Source organism: Odocoileus virginianus, chromosome 4 (genome assembly GCF_023699985.2).
Source record: "Odocoileus virginianus isolate 20LAN1187 ecotype Illinois chromosome 4, Ovbor_1.2, whole genome shotgun sequence".
Lineage (NCBI taxonomy): Eukaryota > Metazoa > Chordata > Mammalia > Artiodactyla > Cervidae > Odocoileus > Odocoileus virginianus.
The window spans coordinates 64,991,493-65,014,634 of record NC_069677.1 but is presented as its reverse complement, the minus strand read 5'-3'; the positions used below and the strand labels follow the sequence as shown (position 1 = coordinate 65,014,634).

The 23,142-nt window shown below is 35.4% G+C and overlaps 1 protein-coding gene across 5 annotated transcripts in view; it reads right to left on the bottom strand.

Moving 5' to 3' along the window:
- Positions 1-23,142, bottom strand: part of ATR (ATR serine/threonine kinase) — a 112,839-nt gene that overhangs the window by 41,090 nt on the left and 48,607 nt on the right. For all 5 annotated transcript variants that reach the window (XM_070466643.1, XM_020887137.2, XM_070466641.1 and 2 more), the window contains 8 exons: positions 21,882-22,088; positions 17,236-17,349; positions 13,447-13,562; positions 10,667-10,787; positions 8,969-9,106; positions 7,139-7,349; positions 3,917-4,095; positions 92-256 (listed from right to left, as the gene is read on the bottom strand). In XM_070466643.1, the coding sequence (XP_070322744.1) occupies positions 92-256; positions 3,917-4,095; positions 7,139-7,349; positions 8,969-9,106; positions 10,667-10,787; positions 13,447-13,562; positions 17,236-17,349; positions 21,882-22,088 (1,251 nt within the window). The remainder of the gene's footprint in view (positions 1-91; positions 257-3,916; positions 4,096-7,138; positions 7,350-8,968; positions 9,107-10,666; positions 10,788-13,446; positions 13,563-17,235; positions 17,350-21,881; positions 22,089-23,142) is intronic.

Genomic DNA, 23,142 nt, shown 5'->3' with positions numbered 1-23,142 from the left:
TGACACTGGTAGAGACAGTACTGAAATTAAGGTTTCCAGAGATTCTAGTTCATAGTTTTTTTATTATGTTGCCTTTCATTTCTTTTCTTACCTCGTCTGGTTCTAACTGAATAGCCCTGTCATAACAAGCAGTGGCATCCCTCAGTAAGCCGATGCTTTCATGTTCAAGGATCTGTTCTTTCAGAGATGGTTCTGCCTTTCGAATTGCGCTTACTCCAGCCACTCCATCTGGTTCATGCATAGCAGCATACAATTTCTTTGTTCAATCATTAAAGAAACAATGAAATAAGAAAAAAGACACAACTAGAAATAAAACCACCTGTTCATATAAAAAAGCATATAAGCATTTTTTTCCTCAAAGCAGCAATAAATATTTGTTTCAGGGTAGATTCACATTAAAACTGAAAACTTATTTCTAGTCATTCTGTTCCACTTAAATATACCCGTATTCCACTTAAATACAAATCTCTACTAGTAACTGCTAGTGACAATGAGAACTGTAAAGACTCTCAAGGTCTTGAACTCTTGTAAAAATCCAATCTATAATAAATTCTGTTGAGTATAGTCTATAAGTTACATTCTAAAATTTAAAAATATTTTAAACAAGCATTTAATATATTGGTATTAACATACTTTCAAGAAACACACTGATGCTTGGAAAGACTGAAGGCAAAAAGAGAAGGGGGCAACAGTAGATGAGATGGTTAGATAGCATCACTGACTCAATGGACATGAATTTGAGCCAACTCTGAGATACAGGGAAGGACAAGTGAGCCTGTTGTGCTGCAGTCCATGCGGTCGCAAAGAGTTGGACACGACTTAGAGACTGAATAACAAGAAACACAAGACACTAAATCTGGGTTCAAAGGAGATATTCAGGCTGAAGATAAAAATTTGGGATCAGTTAGCACAAAGATGGCAGGGGAAAGGATGAAATGATTTATGAAATGAACAGAGGGAGAGAAGAAAAGAGGACACTAGAGTACTTCTATATTTATAGATGAGGAAGAACTAGCAAATGAAACTGAGAGGAGACTAGCTTGAAGAAACCTAGAATATGTGGTATCCCAGAAGTTGTGGGAGAAAAGAAAATATCTTAATAAAGGAGTGGTCAAATGATCCCATGAGTTTAAGAAAATGAGGACTGGGAGGTATTTATTGGATTTGGCAACATGGAGGCCACCAATTTTCTTTCTTTTTAAACTTTTATTGGTGAATAGTTGCTTTACAACGCTGTGTTAGTTTCTATTGTGCAACAAAGTGAATCAGCTATGTCGTTGTTGTTCAGTCACCCAGCGTGTATAACTGCAAACACAGGGACTGTAGCACGCCAGGCTTCCCTGTCCCTCACCATCTTCTGGAGTTTGCCTAAATTCATGTCTATTGCATTGGTGATGCCATCCAGCCATCTCATCCTCTGAAGCCCTCTTCTTCTGCCCTCAATCTTTTCCAGCATCAGGGTCTTTTCCATTGAGTCAGTTCTTCACATCAGGTGGCCAAATACTGGAGTTTCAGCTTCAGCATCAGTCCTTTCAATGAGTATTTAGGGTTGATTTCCTTTAATATTGACTGGTTTGATCTCCTTGCTGTCCAAGGGACCCATAGGAATCTTCTCCAGCACCACAGTTTGAAGGCATCAATTCTTTGGCTCTCTGGCTTATGGTCCAGCTCTCACAACAGTATGTGACCATGGAGAAGACCATAACCTTGACTATACAGACGTTTCTCAGCAGAGTAATGAATCAGCTAACCATATACACATATCCCCTCTTTTTAAGATTTCTTTCCCATTTAGGTCACCACAGAGCAGAGTATTGAGTACAGTTTCCTGTGCTATAGAGTAGGTTCTCATTCAGTTCAGATGAGTCGCTCAGCTGTGTTCGACTCTTTGCGACCCCATGACTGCCGCACGCCAGGCTTCCCTGTCCATCACCAACTCCCAGAGCCTAGTCAAACTCATATCCATCGCGTCAGTGATGCCATCCATCTCATCCTCTGTCATCCCCTTCTCCTCCCGCCTTCAATCTTTCCCAGCATCAGGTTCTTTTCCAATGAGTCAGTTCTTTGCATCAGGTGCCCCAAATATTGGAGTTTCAGCTTCAGCATCAGTCCTTCCAATGAATATTCAGGACTGATTTCTTTCAGATTGACTGGCTGTATCTCTTTGCAGTCCAAGGGACTCTCAAGAGTCTTCTCCAATACCACAGTTCAAAAGCATCATTTCTTCAGTGCTCAGCTTTCTTTGTAGCCCAACTCTCATATCCATACATGACTATTGGAAAAACCATAGCTTTGACTAGATGGACGTTTCTTGACAAAGGAACGTCACTGCTTTTTAATATGCTGTCTAGGTTGGTCATAGCTTTTCTTCCAAGGAGCAATATGCTGTCTAGGTTGGTCATAGCTTTTTTCCAAGGAGCAAATGTCTTTTAATTTCATGGCTGCAGTCACCATCGGCAGTGATTTTGGAGCCCCCCAAAATAAAGTGTCTCACTGTTTCCATTGTTTCCCCATCTATTTGCCATGAAGTGATGGGACTGGATGCCATGATCTTAGTTTTCTGAATGTTGAGTTTTAAGCCAACTTTTTCCCCTCTCCTCTATCACTTTCATCAAGAGGCTCTTTAGTCCTTCTTCGCTTTCTGTCATAAGGGTGGTGTCATCTGCATATCTGAGGTTATTGATATTTTTCCAGGCAACCTTGATTCCAGCTTATGCTTCATGCCATGAACAGTATGAAAAGGTTCTCATTAGTTGTCTATTTTATACATAATAGTGTATGTATATATATATATATATATATATATATATATATATATATATATATGTCAGTGATTTTCTTAGCAAGGATAGAGTCAGTTGAATGGAGAAAGAACTCTTATTGGAATGAGCAAAGAGTAAATAAGAAATAAAGGTCTATAGAGAAGATGGGCAATTCTTTTAAAAACTGGCTATGGAGGGAAACAGAAAGTTGGGAGGTATCTGAAAAAAGATACTGTAAGATCTTTTCAAGGGAATTACAAAAAATTAAAATAGGTGATATCAGAACATGTCTATATACTCTATGTACTCTGGTTGAGAAAGAAAAGTTAATCATACTGGAGAAAGAAGGAATATCTGAAGGCGTGAAATGCTTAAAATCAAAAATAAAAGTAGAAGAACTAAATTTTGGCAGGAAGGGATTCTTCCTTAGGAACAGACTAGAGAAGAAAAAGAATATGGTGCAGAATCCAATGAATTTTCAGATTTTGTAGATTTGGCTTCTATTTTCCTAATGAACAATAAAGCAAGGTCATCAATTGAGAGTAAGTGAAGTGAGAAGAGACATGAAGAGAAGGTAAGAAATAGTCATCATGAAGAGAGGGAAAGTAGTCTTAACTAGAGACACATAGACTTAAGGCAGTGTTAAAGAGTTCTGCAGAAGTTTGAGATTATGAATGTAAAGGAAAACCAGTTAAATATTCACCATGTGATTTTTCTCTAGTGATGTTCAGCTGCTTACATGCAAACAATGGGAAAACACATGGGTGAGTTTATTCAGGATTGGAGTCTTACAAGGTGAATACAATACAGAGGGAGAAAGACATGGGAGTTGAATGCCCTTATAAAGAAATGACTTTAACAATTAAGAAGAGACTAATGCTAGACAAGGAGGCAAACAAAGACAGGAGAGAATGTCACCAAAAGACTACAAGCTACTTATTTTCCAATTCTCACAGCATTCTGCTTTTCAACTTGAAAAGAAGCCCACCAATCTTGACCTCTTATTTAATTCACTGTATTACCCTACTGGTCCTAACTTTCTTTTCTTCCATACACAATCACAGTATTATCATCTAAGCCAATAAAATGAATAATCTAAACATAAAAGACTAGCAATATTAAACATTATTAAGCTCACTATATTAATTTCAAACCTGTAAAAATCCAAGATGCTCTTGAATGTTTTGCTTCTTTTCTGTAATAAATGATTCAAAGTGCATTACAGCTCGTGTGTATGCTTTGGAGCGAAAGGATGCTACTGCCAGAGTATCCTGAGGTATGAGGTCTAGAAAACGAGTTACACTCTGATAGTCTTCATAATCCACAGTAGAAACTAGATCATAAAAAGATAATTGAGTAATTAAAGACTTAGAAGATAAAATTTTAAACGTATACATTTAAATTTATTTTATTTTATGAAATAAATTAATCTACATGTACCAGTGTATCTTATTTAGAATGTAACTACGAGCAAGATGACTGCTCAGAGGACTCTTGCTCCAACAGCAATTATTACTTACCTTACCTTAAACAGTCATTTAACTTATTTGAACTTCTGTTTCTATGGACAGAGAAGCCTGGGGAGCTAAAGTCCATGGTGTTGCAAAGAATCAGTCACGAATGAGCAACTAACACACACATTTTCCTATAAATACTAGCATCTGTTTTGCCTTCCTTAAAGGTTGTAAGGATTAAATGTAAATTCACATTAAATGTTGAGGATATATAATGATGATACAAAAGATCTAGTGGCAGAGAATCCTCCTGCCAATGCAGGTTAGACGTAAGAGATACAGGTTCGATTCCTGTGGTGGGAAGATCCCCTGGAAGAGGGCAAGGCAACCCACTACAGCATTCTTGCCTGGAGAATCCCATGGACAGAGAGCCTGGCAGGCTGCAGTCCAGAGAGTCGCACAGAGTTGGATACGACTGATGTGACTTAGCACACATGCACAAAAGATACAAAGATGAGTTATTTATTATTAATAACTATAAAAACACTGATAAAATATGAGTTGGGAAAAAGCAGAATTATGGAAATAGCTTTCTTTTTAAAGTTTAGAATTCTTTATTAACAATCTATTTCTTTCCTGTGTTGCTATATCTACAACATAAATTATTAAGCTGGAAATAGAAAGTAAAAGTGCCTTTCAAGTAAAATCACAAATACTTTAAAATGGTAGTTTTTTTAAAAGAATCTAAGACCTGAGAAACATCTAGTTTAAGAAGTCTTATTTAAAAGCCATAGCTTTTAATAATGACTCATAACAGCATGTAGAAAACAGAAAACAAATTTCATAATCCAGACAGTAAATTTAAATGAAATTATATTTAAAATAAGTTTCTTACTTCCATCAAAATTTGTAATTCATTTCAAATTATGAGAAATGTTAAAGGTATTGTACTTTTGAAACATTACAAATGTTACTCTTAAAAGCTAGAATTTTCATTACAATGTTAGTAAGAAATGGTAACAGTTTGTGTTTGGTTTTTATGTACCATTTTCACATGCAGAAACAGAAAACAAACATTTAATTGTAGAGTTAACGTAAAACATATCAATATGTTGTATAGAAAAAAAAGTCATATTGTAGAGAAAAACATTCCCCTAAAAAGATAATTATTTGTCAGTCCAAAATATCCTAAAAAAAAATTGTGCTTAACAATAGTTTAACAATTGTTAATAGCTTAACAATAACAATAGCTTAACAATAACTATTGTGCTTAACAGGAATGTATGTGTTTCCACCGACAGAGCAACGAGAAGGCGATGCTCACAAGTGGAGAACTTAAGTAAAGGTCTCTTTAAGGGTCTTAAGTCAGTTTTTCCAATTAGTCTCAAAGCTTTGGGGGAAAATCATGTCTTCTCACTAAAATGTCTGAAGTACAGAGAAGCAAAATGATCATATACTTTACCCATTTGCCACAAGAATTAAAAGTATAAAAGTTTAAAGACATTAAGTGTATCTATTAATGTCTGAAGAATGTAATTCATCAAAATCTTACCAAATGCTTATATCATAGGGGAAAGTATCATTTTAGACTCTAATGAGATTCCTCTTTTAGTCACCTTAGTGGGAGTTGTAATATCAAAGTGAAAAAAATAGCATGTTAGCAGGTGTAACAGGGTATTAGTGTTGTAATATATACTAACCATTTTTTTTTTTTTGCGAGAGAATCTGTATTTTATTTTTTTGTATTTTTTTAATTGTACATGTTATGTTGTGTTAGTTTCTGCTGTACAACAAAGTGAATTAGCTATATGTATATATTTATCCCCTCCATCTTGGAAAGCATCTTCAGACTCAAATTAAAAGATTTAACAATGTTGAACTGAAAGAAACTGTAAAGTGTGAATATTGTTTGTAAATTAATTCAAACAAATTATTTAAAAATATGACATTCATGAGATAATTAGAACTTTGGAAACTGGATATTTGATATTAAGGGATAATGACCAGTTTTTTTAGGTATCATATTTGCAAAGAGTCCTTATCTTTTAGAGCTACACTCTCAAAAATTATAGATGAAATAATGATACCTAGGATTTGTTCACAAACAATAGGGGTAGATAAGTACATAGCAGTATAGATTAACAATATTACTAATTCCTTTTATTATTAATTAATTTTAATTGGAGGCTAATTACTTTACAACACTGTGGTGGTTTTTGCCATATATTGACATGAATCAGCCATGAATGTACGTGTCACCCTGCCCTGAACCCCTCTCCCTCCTCCCTCCCCATACTAAGCATATTTGGAGAGGCTGCTGGATACCAAACACTACCAGAGACAGGGAAAAAAAGAATAAAATAAGTGAAATGAATTAAAAAAAAAAGGTCATGAAATGAATGAAAGTAAAATCTTTGAAATGTAAAACTTAAATGTGAAAATGACTACAAAGAGTATCTCATAAGTAAAAAAAGATGAACACTTATATACATACACATATATGTATACATACAATGTATACACACATTGAGGGAACATGGAATAAATGAGTTAACAGTGAGGAGTGGGTTAATAACAACATTAACCTAGCATTTATTTCACACTTTACAATTTACTATATATAATCATCAACCCACTTAATCCTCAATCTTCTAGGGGAGATAATATAAACCTTATTTTATGCAAAGAAAAATTAGGTATATGTTTTGCTTAAGGAACTGAGAGTAAGAGTTTAAAGAGAGGCTTTCTTACTATAAAGTAACCACCTTTTCTCAGACAAGGCCATCTCCTGGGGAGGTGGGGGTAAAAAGGCATGCAAGAAAATATAGGTCTTTTAAAATTTTATGCTTCAATTATAGAACTGATATAGGAAGGAGCTAACTGGTTAATAATAAAGAGAAGGAAGTATGACTTATGACTTACCCACAGAGTCCACCTTATCTCTATTTGATTTGCCTTGTGCAAATTTTTCAGCATTCAGTGCCTGAAACTTGTGCCTTGCCCATTGTGTGAGATGGTCAAGCATGGAGAACACAGTCTGTGTACTGAGTTGACACAGATCAGATGCACTGTCTTGGGTACTTAAGGTATGATGATCATCATGCTTTAGAACTGCCATAATTTCTGCATAAACCTAAGAAGAACCATTTTATGGTTAATGATTTATCTACATAATACCACTTTACTATTACCTGATATATAAGGTTGATCATTTTAAGGGAATAATTTTCAAAAGAAAAAAAATCCATGATGGATTAATAATAAATTATCTTTCTCATTAAAATTAAGCCAATAAAATGCTTCTCTAAAGAGAAAATATACTGTAAAAGAGTCACAAAAATAGACGTGGCCAAGATGGTTGAGACTATCCAAGCGCCTGTGAGAGGTTATGATGTCTCTTTCGTGCTTTATCTGCAAACAGACACTTCAAACAAAAGGAAAGCCCGCTGCTCACTGTGGCAGTTTCTAGGATGTCACTGTCAAACAGGCAAGTAGATATTCATGTGCAAAGCCCTGTGGTAGGATTCAGACATTCTCCAGCTATGGGTTCTGCTCCAAGGAAGCCCCCTTGTGTGTACACATGATGTGCACACATGAACAATACAAGGTAGCATATGATAAGGTGTAAATAGAGTGACAATATCATGGAGCACTTAAGCACTGAATATACAGAGGTTCAAGGGAGGCAGTCATGAGAAGTTAGAGTACTAGCCTGCAGTTTGATTTCCTTAATTAAGGTGGGCCCTTTTCTCAAAGCAAAACTTTTTTGCCTCCAAAATCTGATCTGTGTTAATTCTAAGGTCCCTTGTACTCAAAGAGTCTGTGTTTCCATGTCATTTAACCTCTCTGTGTCTTAATTTCCTCATCAATAAAATGGAATTACAGACCATGCTCTGTAATGACACACCAATTCTAAAGCAAAACAAAATCACTCTGCAAGGCTGCTTTGTTGCCTTACTGAATCAGATCAAAAGGGCACAGAGTGCCCTCCTTCTCATTTTCTAAGGTTTCTTGGTTTTGACAGTAGGAAATCTGTCAAGCTTGAACCTGCAAGCCTCTTAAGGTCTTTTAAACTAAAATGATATATTTGAAATAAAAAGTTAATAGTGACTTTTGTCATACTTTGGATTTGTGCCAAATGCTTAGTATGTTAGTTAATATTTAAGAAAATAAAGCAGAGTTCCTATTAAAACAAAACAAAAAAACAAAAAAAGAGAGTCACAAAAATAAATACAGTATCTGCAGAAATCATTTCAGAGTAATTGAAGGGCATGTACACACAAAAAAAATCAAAAGAAAATAAGATAAGATGGATAAGAAAATGGATAAGAGAAGGCACCGCATAAAAGGCTTAACATTAAAAAGTTATAAAAGATATACAAAGTTGGCATTTATATTTAAAATTTCTCATGGCAAAAGATATAAGCAAAGGTTAAAAAGAAAACCATAAACTGGAAAAAAATTTTCTACGACATGACTGGCACAAATTGGTATCCAGAATACATATCAAACTCCTACTAATTATTTAAAAAGGCACACACATACACAACCCCAAATAGGTAAAGGATACGAACTAGGCATTAAACAACTCTTTGATAAATAAAAGTTTAAAAAAGGATTTTGTAAGTGTTTAGATGTCATTACATAGCATACATTGATCTACATTTCCAACTAATACATAGCCTTTTTAATACTAACTACATTTCCCAAATGTTTGTACAAAGAGAAACCAAATAAAATGATGTATCTCACCTCTTGTTGATCTTCTTGATTACACCCCAACAAAACATATACTAAAATATGTGGAAGAAGATAGATGGTCACCTTGAAATCATGCTTCATCATAATGCTACAACAGGTGAAGATTTTACTGGCAAGATCATGCCGAACCTATAAATTCCAATGGTTTAGAGACAGTGAGTAGTTTTGTACATTTTATTCTTTTGATTAACACCAAAACACAACATGTGAGCTAGTCTATCACTGTAGAGTAGGTATTCTCCTATGAAGAAAGGCACTCAAGTAGGGAGGATTTAGCTCACCATCCCTCTGGTCAAGTGTCTAAACTGCTGAGACCCCTACAAGAGCAACATAGCTACTTAGGCTGCCAACTATCTCAGCAAAAATGGTCTTTCCCCCCAGACTTCATTTTAAAATGCATCACGTTTTGTTACAGATTAACTTTACATTATCTTTTATTTAGCTACATTAAACTTAGTATATTTATTCCCTGAACAAATAGATGAGGAAAGTAACCAGAAAGTATTTCCTGAGCAGCCAGCAAATTACACACAAGACCACATTTTTATTAAGTAATCAACAATGATTAACTATAGGAAAGAAAATAAAAGAAATAAAAAGTTTACATTACTTGGTGTTGAGAGTCAAATCTTATAGGTATGATCCAACCCTCAATTTACCAGCATTAATGTTCTCCTATAAAAGTTTAAAGGTTTTTCCTTCTTCAAATACAAATCCTTCACTAAAAAAAAAAAACCTAAATACAGCTAAATAAAATATTCCACAGCTGAAAGTAATTAGTTTAATAGTTAATTTAATGGTTAATTTAACATTTCACATATTATATTTTCAGTATATTCACTAAAAAAGAGAAAAACTTTATTGAAATTATCAGATATAATTTATTATAATGCTTTAAAACACTAATAGAAATATGAATTAACAACAAAATTTGTGAAATTTAAATACACATTAAACATTTTGGGGGAACACAAAGGTGCCTTTTTTCTGTCAGATATGTAAAAATTTCATATTACAAAAATATCAGGAATATATCTCTATTTTTCCATGAAATTTCATTTTTAAAAAACCTTTACTTTTATTTGGGCTTCTCTGGTGGCTCAGCTGGTAAAGAATCTACCTGCAATGCAGGAGACATGGGTTTGATCCCTCTGTTGGGAAGAACCTCTGGAGAAGGGAAAGGGTACCCACTCCAGTATTCTGACCTGGAGAATTCCATGGACAGGATAGTCCATGGGGTCACAAAGAGTCAGACACGACTGAACAACTTTCACATTCACATTACTTTTATTTTGGAGGAAGTTCAGATAATGTATTCTCTTTTAGAAATGGCCACTGAGGGATAATATATCTTTTTATTACCTGAGAAATCTTTTTATTTATATAAAAAAGTCTGATAAGGCATTTATATTCTTTTAAACAATATTATTTAAAACATAAAATGATAGGATGTAATGTAATAGACATTTTATAAACACACTAAGAACACAATTATTTGCTTGATTAGAAAACTTCCTTCTTACTCAGAAACTGTTACAAACTCTCTATTAGTAAACATTTTCTACAAAAATTTCTACCATTAACAGCACAAATATTTCAGTACCTACTGTGTGTGCTATGCATTCAGATAAATGTTCTCATTTCCTTTACAATTTCTATTCAGTTAAATTCTGGACAAGGCTCTCTTACCTTTGTTATAAGATAACCTGCCCAAGACGCTGACCATTCTGCAAAATTATTACCTAATTTACTTAAGTAAATTGGCTTCTTTACTCCAGACCAATCTGTTGATTTCTGAGAACTCTTATATCTGTAATTTAAAAATTATTTATTAAAAAATAAATATATATCCATCTGTCTAAAACTTTAGTATAAGGAATTATATCAACTCTTTTGCTGACTACCCCAATACAGCCTTGCCTTTACTGAAATTTGACTAGACACCACTTTCCCTAAAGCCTTCTTAGTGATGGGGTGATAGGTCATTCTTGAACTCCCCAAGCACATCAAAGTATTTGAGTCTGCTTCTTCCCTTCCTCAATGCTCCTTTCAGATCCTTCCAACCCCACCCTGGAACAAAAAAGATCTGTTCCTTTGAGGTTCAAGTCATCCCATATATATACTATATTCTACTCATCATGGACATCTACCAACTCACTGATAAATTTAGCAGATTGCTCAGCATTTTCTTTCCTCCCCAAGTCTTATCATCCTGAGTGACTTCAATGTCTGGTTGGACCATCTAGTCAAACTGAAAACTTCTCAATGACCTTCTCCTCTACTTCTTTTTCAGGACTCCCTTGCCAAAACAGAGAAACTTCTTCACTTCCAAAATGTACTATTTAGACCCCACTTTACGGCCACAGTTTCCCAAAGTTCCAGTTCTTTCACCCAGTTACTGACACATCTGTTCTCTCTCACTGAGATGAGACAGTGTCTCTTGATTCTGCTAAACTCTTCTAATCTATAATACCTCCTTTTCATTTACTTCTTTTCCTAACCAGCTTGGTTTCTATGGTCCTTCACTTCAAGCATTCTCTTGGTAATATCCTCTATACACTCCACTGCCACACTGTCTTTACCAGCTGGAGCCATCCACCGAGCTTCAAATCTTGAATCACTCTAAATGCTTGCCTTCACTGAAATGATATCAAGGCCACTGCACTGACAGAGGAAACATCATGAAATTGCTTATGAGATCAGTACTACTACATATCTTAGTTTTCAACCTCAATGGACCTCTATGCTGCCCAGAAATCCTATATATTCCTTATCAGCTCTCTCTTCTGTTTTCCACAGTGGCTATTTCAAATGATCATTATTCTCCTTACATGACCTATTACCACTGAACTGCTACTTTCAGCCAATAATCTTATCTCTTATACCTCTTATTTCATGGAGAAAAAAGAAACCATTAACACAACCCCACAGTTAAATTTGTAAATAAGTTCTATCCATCATTTTATCTTCCCCTATTACAAAGAAAGAGACTTCACTTCCCTTAATCACCCATGAGATATATGGCTAGTATTCTGGATGCTCCTTGGAGCCTTATTTTATCAATTATCACTTCTCTCTCTTACAAAACTTCAACATGATTCTATTTGCTCCTCAGCACTAACATTTACACCTGTTCAAACAGGTCTCATTTTACACATGTATACAGCAATTATTGAGGTGAGTGGGTTCCTTTTTAATCACCAGTGTAAGGTTTAGAAATGACAAATATAATTAATGCCCTACACTCAAGGTTCTCAGCAAACATTATGTATTTCACTATATCATAAATTGCTAAAAAATGAAAAATCCAGTGTCTCTCAGTTAACCATCATTATTTTGAACCACCATGAATATAATTCTCTGGATGATTTTTACAGGTTTTATGCTAAACTTAGAAAACTATGGATATTGGGGAACAAGTAAGGCTCTGTCAAGTCACATCCTGATATCTTCTGCTAAAATTATTTCTGTGGCAATTGTGAACCATAGTTCACAGACCTATCTATCTAGTTCACAGAAACTCTTAAGCATCTGCAAGTGCTATAAAATACAGATAAAGAAATGGAGAAGTATAGAGTTCTCAAAACAGAAAAACCAAATTTTATTTTATCTTAATAAACTATATCTTTAAATAGTACTATTCATAAGAAATAAAATGATGTTTAAAAGGCTTCTAAATATTAAAAGGTATGTAGCAAATAAGTATACATACTTAAGGGCTCTTATAAAGAATTTTACTATGTGCCTAGGTACTGTATTAGGGTTCAAAAGCTAATTTATACAAGGCCAAATATCCAATAATTTTGGGACTTAGACTACCTAAAACTAAAGTTCCTAACTAAAAATAATTAATGGACTTCAATCAATCCTAACAAAGTTTTTAAAATGGCAAAAAAAAAGGTGAGAAATTTTTTTTTTTTTAAGGAGAAGAAAATATTTTCACAGGGCTTCCCAGATGGCACTAGTGGTAAAGAACCCGCCTGCCCATGTAGGAGATTTAAGAAACACGAGTTCAATCTCTTGGTCAGGGAAGATCCCCTGGAGGACGGCATGGCAACCCACTCCAGTATTCGTGCCTGAAGAATCCCACAGACAGAGGAGCCTGGCAGGCTATAGTCCAAAGGGTCACAAAGAGTTGGACACAATTGAAGTGACTTAGCACATACACATCAAAAGTTTCAACTGATACTCAATTTAAAGTAGATTTTTTCCAAAGTACTACTGATAGTTGAATTAAAAGATAATCCTTTCAGCTTCAATGAATTTGTCTAAATATTCAAAGTTATAGAATTTAAACAATGAGCAGATTGTTCTCATTTTGACTAGATTATAAACATAAATCATAGTGGAAAAAAAATATTAGAACATACTAAAAACACTTTTAATGCTAAAAAGTTATATCAAAAGTAACATTTATTTTATAAAGTTAAAAACAATTCTATCAAAATAATATTAATGAGTTTACAGACCTAGTATTTAGATGTGGTTCCAGTATTTCCCGAACATGCTCAGGAAATCGCCTCCACAATTGGTGACCGGGGCCATCAGTTTGCATCTCTCTGCAGTCATAAATGGAAAGTAACTCCTACAAATATATATTTTACAGTTGTAAATCATCAATGAAACAGATACATCTTTACATCCACCAACATTCTACATACTACAGCTATAAAAATACATAGAAAAATATATAAAATTATAACATTTTGGAATTATGAACTTGCTTAGATTTATCTCAATGCTTAAAACCATTCAGGTGACTTACTCAAGGTCACAAAGCTGTGGTAGTACCAATAATGGAACATGTAATTTGCATGCTACATATAACATGTTCTAAAATGACTAAGAGTTATTTGGAGGAAAAAAATTTGAATTTTCTATACTTGCATAATTTTTAGAGTGTGATCTTTTCTGAATTTTAATTCAGTTCAGTTCAGTTCAGTTCAGTTGCTCAGTTGTGTCCGCCTCTTTGCGACCCCATGAATCGCGGCACGCCAGGCCTCCCTGTTCATCACCAACTCCCGGAGTTTACTCAAACTCATGTCCATCGAGTCAGTGATGCCATCCAGCCATCTCATCCTCTGTTGTCCCCTTTTCCTCCTGCCCCCAATCCCTCCCAGCATCAGGGTCTTTTCCAATGAGTCAAATCTTCGCATGAGGAGGCCAAAGTACTGGAGTTTCAGCTTCATCATCTGTCCTTCCAATGAACACCCAGGACTGATCTCCTTTAGGATGGACTGGTTGGATCTCCTTGCAGTCCAAGGGACTCTCAAGAGTCTTCTCCAACACCACAGTCCAAAAGCATCAATTTTTCGGTGCTCAGCTTTCTTAACAGTTCAACTCTCACATCCATACATGACCACTGGAAAAACCATAGCCTTGACTAGATGGACCTTTGTTGGCAAAGTAATTTCTCTGCTTTTTAATATGCTATCTAGGTTGGTCATAACTTTCCTTCCAAGGCGTAAGCGTCTTTTAACTTCATGGCTGCAGTCACCATCTGAAGGGATTTTGGAGCCCCCCCAAAATAAAGTCTGACACTGTTTCCACTGTTTCCTCATCTATTTCCCATGAAGTGATGGGACCAGATGCCATGATCTTAGTGTCTGAATTTTAATTAAAGTACTATAAATCCAAAATAGTTCAAAAATTCAAGATATTTCAAATTCTAGATATAACATACTGAGCTTAAAATTCTGAAAATAAGATGCAAATGTTAAAGACCAATTTATTAGTCAAATCCAGCAATGAAATGGAAAACAAGTGGGATTTTATAGATGAAGGAAAAAAACCTTTCTAATATCAATCTTTAAAACAAGACAAATGTTAGGATATTATCTTTCATCACCTACTATTCTTTCTTTACAATTCCACTATAAAGGACCATATGCAACAGATATATTCCTATTAATAACAATTATAAACACTAACAGAATATGTACCTTATATTTATAATTAGATCAATCAAAGGTACAAACTTCCAGTTATAAATAAATATTAGAGATATAATGTATAACATGATAAATCAATATTATTAACACTGCTATATGTTATATATGAAAGCTGTTAAGGTAAATCTGAGTTCTAATCACAAGGGAAAACATTCCTTGTGCTAAAAAATTTAACTTTTTAAAAATTTAATTTTGTATTTATATGAGATAAATGGATGTTCATTAAACTTGTGATAATCATTTTATGATGTACCTAAGTCAAATCATTATGCTATGCACCTTAAACTTATACAGTACTGTATGTCAGTTATATCTCTACAAAGTTGGAAGAAAAAACAACAAAAAACACTAATATACTTACAGTTGTTCATCTTGTTTCATATTTTACTGAGAAAATAAGCAATCACAAGAGACCTCTACAATTTCCAAGCTAATATCTCCCCAGCGTGACAATACCACATCAGTGCTTATATGCTCTGCTTCCTCTTGTTACTAAAGATGAACTGTTTTTGCTTTTAATTAAGGCTATTCTTCCCACTTGTACACTGTATTCCACATCTCTTTACCTAGTTAAAATAGCGTTACATCAGTTCTCTTCTGTATCATCACTATTCTCCCCTCGCTGAACTGTTCCCAAGCACATGTAAACACATTGTCATTTTTTCCATCTTTACCCCTATTTCCTCCCTAGCTACAATCTCATTCTTCTGCTCTCCTTGATAGCAACACTCTTCAAAAGAATTTCTGTAATTTTTCTAATTCCTCTCCTCCCACATGTTCTTAAAAATACTCTAATGAGGCTTTCTAAACTACACTGAAACTGCTTTTTTCAAGGACAGCAATGATCTCTATGTTACTATAGCCAATGGTCGATTGTCAGTCCTGAAATTATTATACCTATAGAATATGGTCAGCATTTAGATCACTCCATACTTCCTGAAGGGGCTTCCCTGGTGGCTCAGACAGTAAAGAATCTGCTTGCAATGTGGGAGACCTGGGTCATATCCCTGGGTTGGAAAGATTCCCTGGAGTAGGAAATGGCAACCCACTCAGTATTCTTGCCTGGAAAATTTCATGGATGGAGGAGCCTGGTGGGCTTTCAGTTCATGGGGTTGCAAAGAGTCCAACATGACTGAGTAACTAACACACACACAGACATACTTTCTGAAACACTTTCTTGTCTTCTAGAACACCATCTTCTCCCACCTTATTGGTAGCTCCTTCTGCATTTTCTTACTTTTTCCCTCTTCTCAGTGACTCCTCATTATCCAGGTCTCAGTTACTAGAACCTTTTTACCTATACATACTTCCGTAGAAACACAGTTTTAAATACCATATCTGCTACGAACTATGAACACCTCCAAATTGTATCTTTAACTCAGGCCTCTAATCATGAATTTCAGACCTGAATATCTAACAAAATAAAAAAAATTTTAATTGAAAAAATATCATGAAAAGGGGCAAAGAAAATCAAACTGGAAAAGTGTTTGTTACATGTATGGAAGACATAGGGTTAATTTCCACTACATCCAAATAGGTCTTAAAAGGTCAATTAAAAAAATAGACCACTACCAAGTGAAAAATGGGAAAAGATCATTTAGAGAAAATTCACAAAAAAGCAATAAATATGTAAAAGATGTTATACTGCTCTTATAATTAAGCATAAATTAATATGAAACAATATCATATTTTGTCACACTGGCAAAGATTTAAAATTTTAATTAAAGGCAGGTTTGTCAAGGGAGTATAAAGTGGTGAAGCTTTTTTGATAATCAAATGTAAGCTCTGTATTTGCTCTGAGATTTTAATTTCAAGATATCTATATTATTGATATACTCACTCAAATACTCAGAAATTGTATATATGTTTTCTAAATAATTTTTTTGTAAAAACAAGATATTGAACAGAACCTACTTATCTTAAATAAAGTTTTTTAAACAAATTACAGTATGTTATATTGAATATAAAGTCACCAAAAAGAATGAATTAGAGCTATATGTACTGACATGGAAAATTACACAAGATATCTATTAAACACAAAAGAAAATCAACAAATATGATCTGCTTGTTTGCTGGAGAACACATATATATTTGTATATAAATAGAAAAAATGTAAAGTACATATAATAATCGGTTAGGAGGGTGCATTTCTGTACTCTTGAAATTTTTGTCAAGAACTTGTATACTTGTATTACTTTGATAATAAAAATGATAGTTAAAAATTAAGAGTTCCTAAAGTATAGAATTTACAACTTTCTTAATAGAATTTAATAACATAAAGCCAGTAAGGTCTACATTCACTCTTACCTGAATGGCATAAGCAGCTGAATCTTGAGCTCGGCTGTTATCTGCATATGCAAGGTAAGCTCTTGTTAGTTCCATCAATAATCCATAGGCAAAATTTGAATCTTCTACTCCAGTCTCAAAAAAAAAGAGAAAAAATTATAGGATAATTTGTATACATTTTCTTAAATTGTACAGTGCATACCATGGTGAATTTAACTTAGTTACTTAAGTGAATTTAACTTAGAGAAGGAAAGCTCAGTAAGGTTCAAATGAAGTTTGGTACCAAGTCTAAAATATAATCTGTAGCTAAGAAGCCAAATCTAATGATTTTAGACTATTTTTAAAGTGTTAGACTCATTCAATTTTTACAGAGTCAGCAATTTGCATATTTTGGCTTTTTCACTCTTAAAAAGAAAACTTGTTCTACAGAATTTCCTAAATTGCATTCTGTAGAACCTTGGTCACTTGAGAAGCTTCAAAAAATAATTTTAACACACCCTACTGTAGGAGATTCATAATGTTCTCCATTATGTTAAAAGTTCTGTTTAATTTTGTTTTATAAGATTTCCCACATTCATTTGACCATGGAAACATTTTTATATACACACTATTAAAACATCCTGGGAAACTAGTTTCTCATGGAGACACTGAGCAATTGGGTTTAAATAATAAAATTTAAATAATCAATTAGATTTTAAGTATTTGTCACAATTATGTTAGAAAGTTTATTTAAAAGAATGCAGCACTCCAGACTAGGCTTCAACTTTATCTTTTTTGGCTAAAGGTCTCTGCAGTAGTATTAAGGAATAAACTCAGAAATCACCTAAATTATCTAGTTTAGATCAAGTTGCCACTAAAGACAAAACGGGTTGGCAGTGGTCTGCCACAAGGACAGGGGCTCTGGGTACAGTTGACTTGGGTATGGCATAAGCCCTCTTGGAGGAGGTCGCCATTAACCCCACCACAGAGCTGCCAGAACTTACACCAGACTGAGAAATAGACTCTTGGTGGGCACAACAGAACCACATGTACCAGGACCCAGGAGAAAGGAGGAGTGACCCAAGAGACTGTCCCGGACTTGGCTGTGGGTGTCCGGGAGTCTCCAGTGGAGGCCTGGGTCAGTGGTGGCCTGCTGCAGGGTTGGGGGCACTGAGTGTAGCAATACATGCACGGGATCTTTTGAGGGAGGTCACCATTATCTTCATTACCTCCACCATAGTTTGGCGCCAGGTTCCCTCCACCCATCAACAGAAAACTGAATTAAAGATTTACTGAGCATGGCCCCGCCCATCAGAACAAGACCCAGTTTCCCCCACAGTCAGTCTTTACCATAAGGAACCTTTCATAAGCCTCTTATCTTTCTCATCAGAGGGCAGATAGTCTGAAAACCACATTCACAGAAAACTAACCAATCCAATCACATCACCACAGCCTTGTCTAACTCAAGGAAACTGAGCTATGCCATGTAGGGCCACCCAAGACAGACGGGTCATGGTGGAGAGTTCTGACTGTGGTCCACTGGAGAAGGGAATGGCAAACCACTTCAGTATTCTTGCCTTGAGAACCCCATGAACAGTATGAAAAGGCAAAAAGACAGGACACTGAAAGATGAACTCCCCAGGTCGCTAGGTGCCCAATATGCTACCGGAGATCAGTGGAAAACTAACTCCAGAAAGAATGAAGAGATGGAGCCAAAGCAAAAACAACACCCAGCTGTGGATGTGACTGGTGATAGAAGCAAGGTCCAATGCTGTAAAGAGCAATATTACATAGGAACCTGGAATACTAGGTCCATGAATCAAGGCAAATTGGAAGTGGTCAAACAGGAAATGGCAACAACGAACTTCAACATTTTATGAATCAGCAAACTAAAATGGACTGGAATGGGTGAATTTAACTCAGATGACCATTATATCTACTACTGTGGGCAAGAATCCCTTAGAAGAAATAGAGTAGCCCTCATAGTCAACAAAAGAGTCCGAAATGCAGTACCTGGATGCAATCTCAAAAATGACAGAATGATCTCTGTTCAAGGCAAACCATTGAACATCACAGTAATTCAAGTCTATGCCCCTACTAGTAATGCTGAAGAAGCTGACGGTTCTATGAAGATCTACAAGACCTTTTACAACTAACACCACAAAAGATGTCCTTTTCATTATCAGGGACTGGAATGCAAAAGTAGGAAGTCAAGAAACACCTGGAGTAACAGGTAAATTTGGCCTTGGAGTACAGAATGAAGCAGGGCAAGGGCTAATAGAGTTTTGCCAAGAGAATGCACGGGTCATAACAAACACCCTCTTCCAACAATACATGAGAAGACGCTACACATGGACATCACCAGATGATCAACACCAAAATCAGACTGATTATATTTCTTTGCAGCCAAAGATGGAGAAGCTCTATATAGTCAGGAAGAAAAGACTGGGAGCTGACTGTGGCTCAAATCATGAACTCCTTATTGCCAAATTCAAACTTAAATTGCATAAAGTGGGAAAACCACTGGACCATTCAGGTATGACCTAAATCAAATCCCTAACGATTATACAGGGGAAGTGAGAAATAGATTTAAGGGACTAGATCTGATAGACAGAGTGCCTGGTGAACTATGGACAGAGGTTCGTGACACTGTATAAGAGACAGGGATCAAGACCATCCCCAAGAAAAAGAAATGCAAAAAGACAAAATGGTTGCTGAGGGGGCCTTACAAATAGCTATGAAAAGAAGAGAAGCAAAACGCAAAGGAGAAAAGACGAGATATACCCATTTGAATGCAGAGTTCCAAAGAATAGCAAGGAGAGATAAGAAAGCCTTCCTCAGCAATCAGTGCAAAGAAATAGAGAAAAACAATAGAATGGGAAAGACTAGAGATCTCTTCAAGAAAATTAGAAATACCAAGGGGACATTTCATGCAAAGATGGGTTCAATAAAGAACAGAAATGTTATGGACCTAACAGAAGCAGAAGATATTAAGAAGAGGTGGTAAGAATACACAAGAACTGTACAAAAAAGATCTTCATGACACAGATAATCATGATGGTGTGATCACTCACCTAGAGCCAGACATCCTGGAACACGCAGTCAAGCAGGCCTTAGGAAGCATCATCATGAACAAAGCTAGTGGAGGTGATGGAATTCCAGTTGAGCTATTTCAAATCCTAAATGATTTGAAATGCTGTGATGCTGTGAAAGTGCTGCACTCAATATGCCAGCAAATTTGGAAAACTCAGCAGTGCCCACAGGACTGGAAAAGGTCAGTTTTCATTTCAAGCCCTAAGAAAGGCAATGCCAAAGAATGCTCAAACTACTGCACAGTTGTACTCATCTCACACACTAGTAAAATAATGTTCAAAATTCTCCAAGCCAGGCTTCAACAATATGTGAACCATGAACTTCCAGATGTTCAAGCTGGTTTTAGAAAAGGAAGTGGAACCAGAGATCAAATTGCCAACATCTGCTGGATCATCGAAAAAGCAAGAGAGTTCCAGAAAAACATCTATTTCTGCTTTATTGACTACGCCAAAGCCTTTGACTGTGTGGATCACAATAAATTGTGGATAATTCTGAAAGAGATAGGAATACCAGGCCACCTGACCTGCCTCTTGAGAAACCTGTACGTAGGTCAGGAAGCAACTGTTAGAACTGAACATGGAACAACAGACTGGTTCCAAATAGGAAAAGGAGCTCGTCAAGGCTGTATATTGTCACTGTGCTTATTTAACTTATATTCAGAGTACATAATGTGAAATGCTGGGCTGGATGAAGCACAAGCTAGAATCAAGATTGCTGGGAGAAATATTAATAACCTCAGATATGCAGATGGTACCACCCTTATGGCAGAAAGTGATGAAGACCTAAAGAGCCTCTTGATGAAGGTGGAGGAGAGTGAAAAAGTTGGCTTAAAGCTCAACATTCAGAAAACAAAGATCATGGCATCTGATCTTACCATGTCATAGCAAACTGGAAACAGTGAGAGGCTTTATTTTCGGGGGCTCCAAAATCACTGCAGACGGTGACTGAAGCCATGAAATTAAAAGACGCTTGTTCCTTGGAAGAAAAGTTATGACCAACCTAGATAGCATATTAAAAAGCAGAGACATTACTTTGCCAACAAAGGTCTGTCTAGTTAAGGCTATGGTTTTTCCAGTAGTCACATATGGATATGAGAGTTGGGCTATAATGAAAGCTGAGCAATGAAGAACTGATGTTTTTGAACTGTGGTGTTGGAGTAGACTCTTGAGAGTCCCTTGGACTCCAAGGAGATCCAACCAGTCCATCCTAAAGGAAATCAATCTGAATATTCACTGGGAGGACTGATGTTGAAGCTGAAACTCCAATACTTTGGCCACCTGATGTGAAGAGCTGACTCATTTGAAAAGACCCTGATGCTGGGAAAGACTGAAGGCGAGAGGAAAAGGGGATGACAGAGGATGAGATGGTAGGCATCACCGAAACAATGGATGTGAATTTGAATAAGCTCCGGGAGTTCGTGGTGGACAGGGAGGCCTGGCGTGCTGCAGTCCATGGGATCGCAAAGAGTCAGACATGACTGAGAGACTGAACTGAACTGAACTGAAGGACAAACTGAATAGTTTCTTGTAAATGGAACGCAGAAATCCCATGAGGGGAGAGAACTCTTCTTTTCATTTCCAATTATCATAACTTACCACAAATGTAAAATCTTTTCCTTGGGTGTCAGTGGTTGAGAAATCTAGTCGACCTGGATCTATTGCCCCCAATTCCCCTAAACATTCCCCACAGAGCAACCGAGCTTGAGAGTTTGCATCTTGGCAGCCTTTCAAGAGCACTGTCACCAATTGTGAGATAACAGGTTCCACTGTTTCACTATCTGTTGCATATTTGATCAGTTTTTCCTAAAATAAAAGTAGAAAGAAAGTTTATATGTATCTTCTACAAACTAGTATATTTTCCTAACTAGAAAGCTTAAAAACATTAAGGAATATCTGATAAATATTGACAAAATTAAACTCTTGTTCTGCAATCTTTTCACTGAGTTTTTGCTGAGTTCACATACTATAATTCACAATATGTTCTGTAGGATTAGAATCATTAAGTGTGTTTAAGAGTTTTAATTATTAATCTACTAAATAAATAGGTACTGAGTATTATTACATCAGTATACAGAAGACATGGTTTTATTCCAATGAGTTCACAACCTAAAAGGAAAACAGACATACAAACAAATAATTAAAATATCATACAATATGTGCATTAACAAATACGTGTAGAAGGTAAAGAAGAAGTGAAAAAGATGAAAAAGAGCCCAGAGTAATTTTTCAAGCATAATAGGTATTTCAGTAAATAATTCAAGAAGGAAGAGTTATTAGTTCAAATAAGAAAACTGAAGAGTATAAAAAGCAAGTACAGGAGAAAAAGATACAGGAAAAGAATTTGATGGGGATGATTTTTTTTTTAAAACACACAGGAAAAAGAGGTAGGCTTTATGAAAAAAATATGTTGGTTCAAGTAATCTTTCTTCATCCAATAAAAAACTTAGGGATAAGAAGTGACTATTCTCAAGCCAGGTAAGATTTAGATATTGTATCTTTTTAACCATTTTAGAACTACTTCATTTACATAATTTTCCTGCTAGCAAAAGTAACGCACATACAAGCATTTCAAACTCCATATTAAAACTGTGATTCAAATTAGAGTAATATATCTAGAAAGAAAAATAAAAAGACAACTTTATCTCACCTAGAATCTTTAATAGCCCACTTAAATTAACATTATAGGTTAATTCAGGCATAAATACTTAAAAGAGATGAACCAGTAACCAATAAACAACAAAACTAATACAATTATAGGCATTTATTACCTTGCTAAAACTAGATAGTAAGGAAAAGAACATTTTAGTTGTGAAAGATAAATGTAGTTCATACTAAACATATAAATGAAACACTAAAA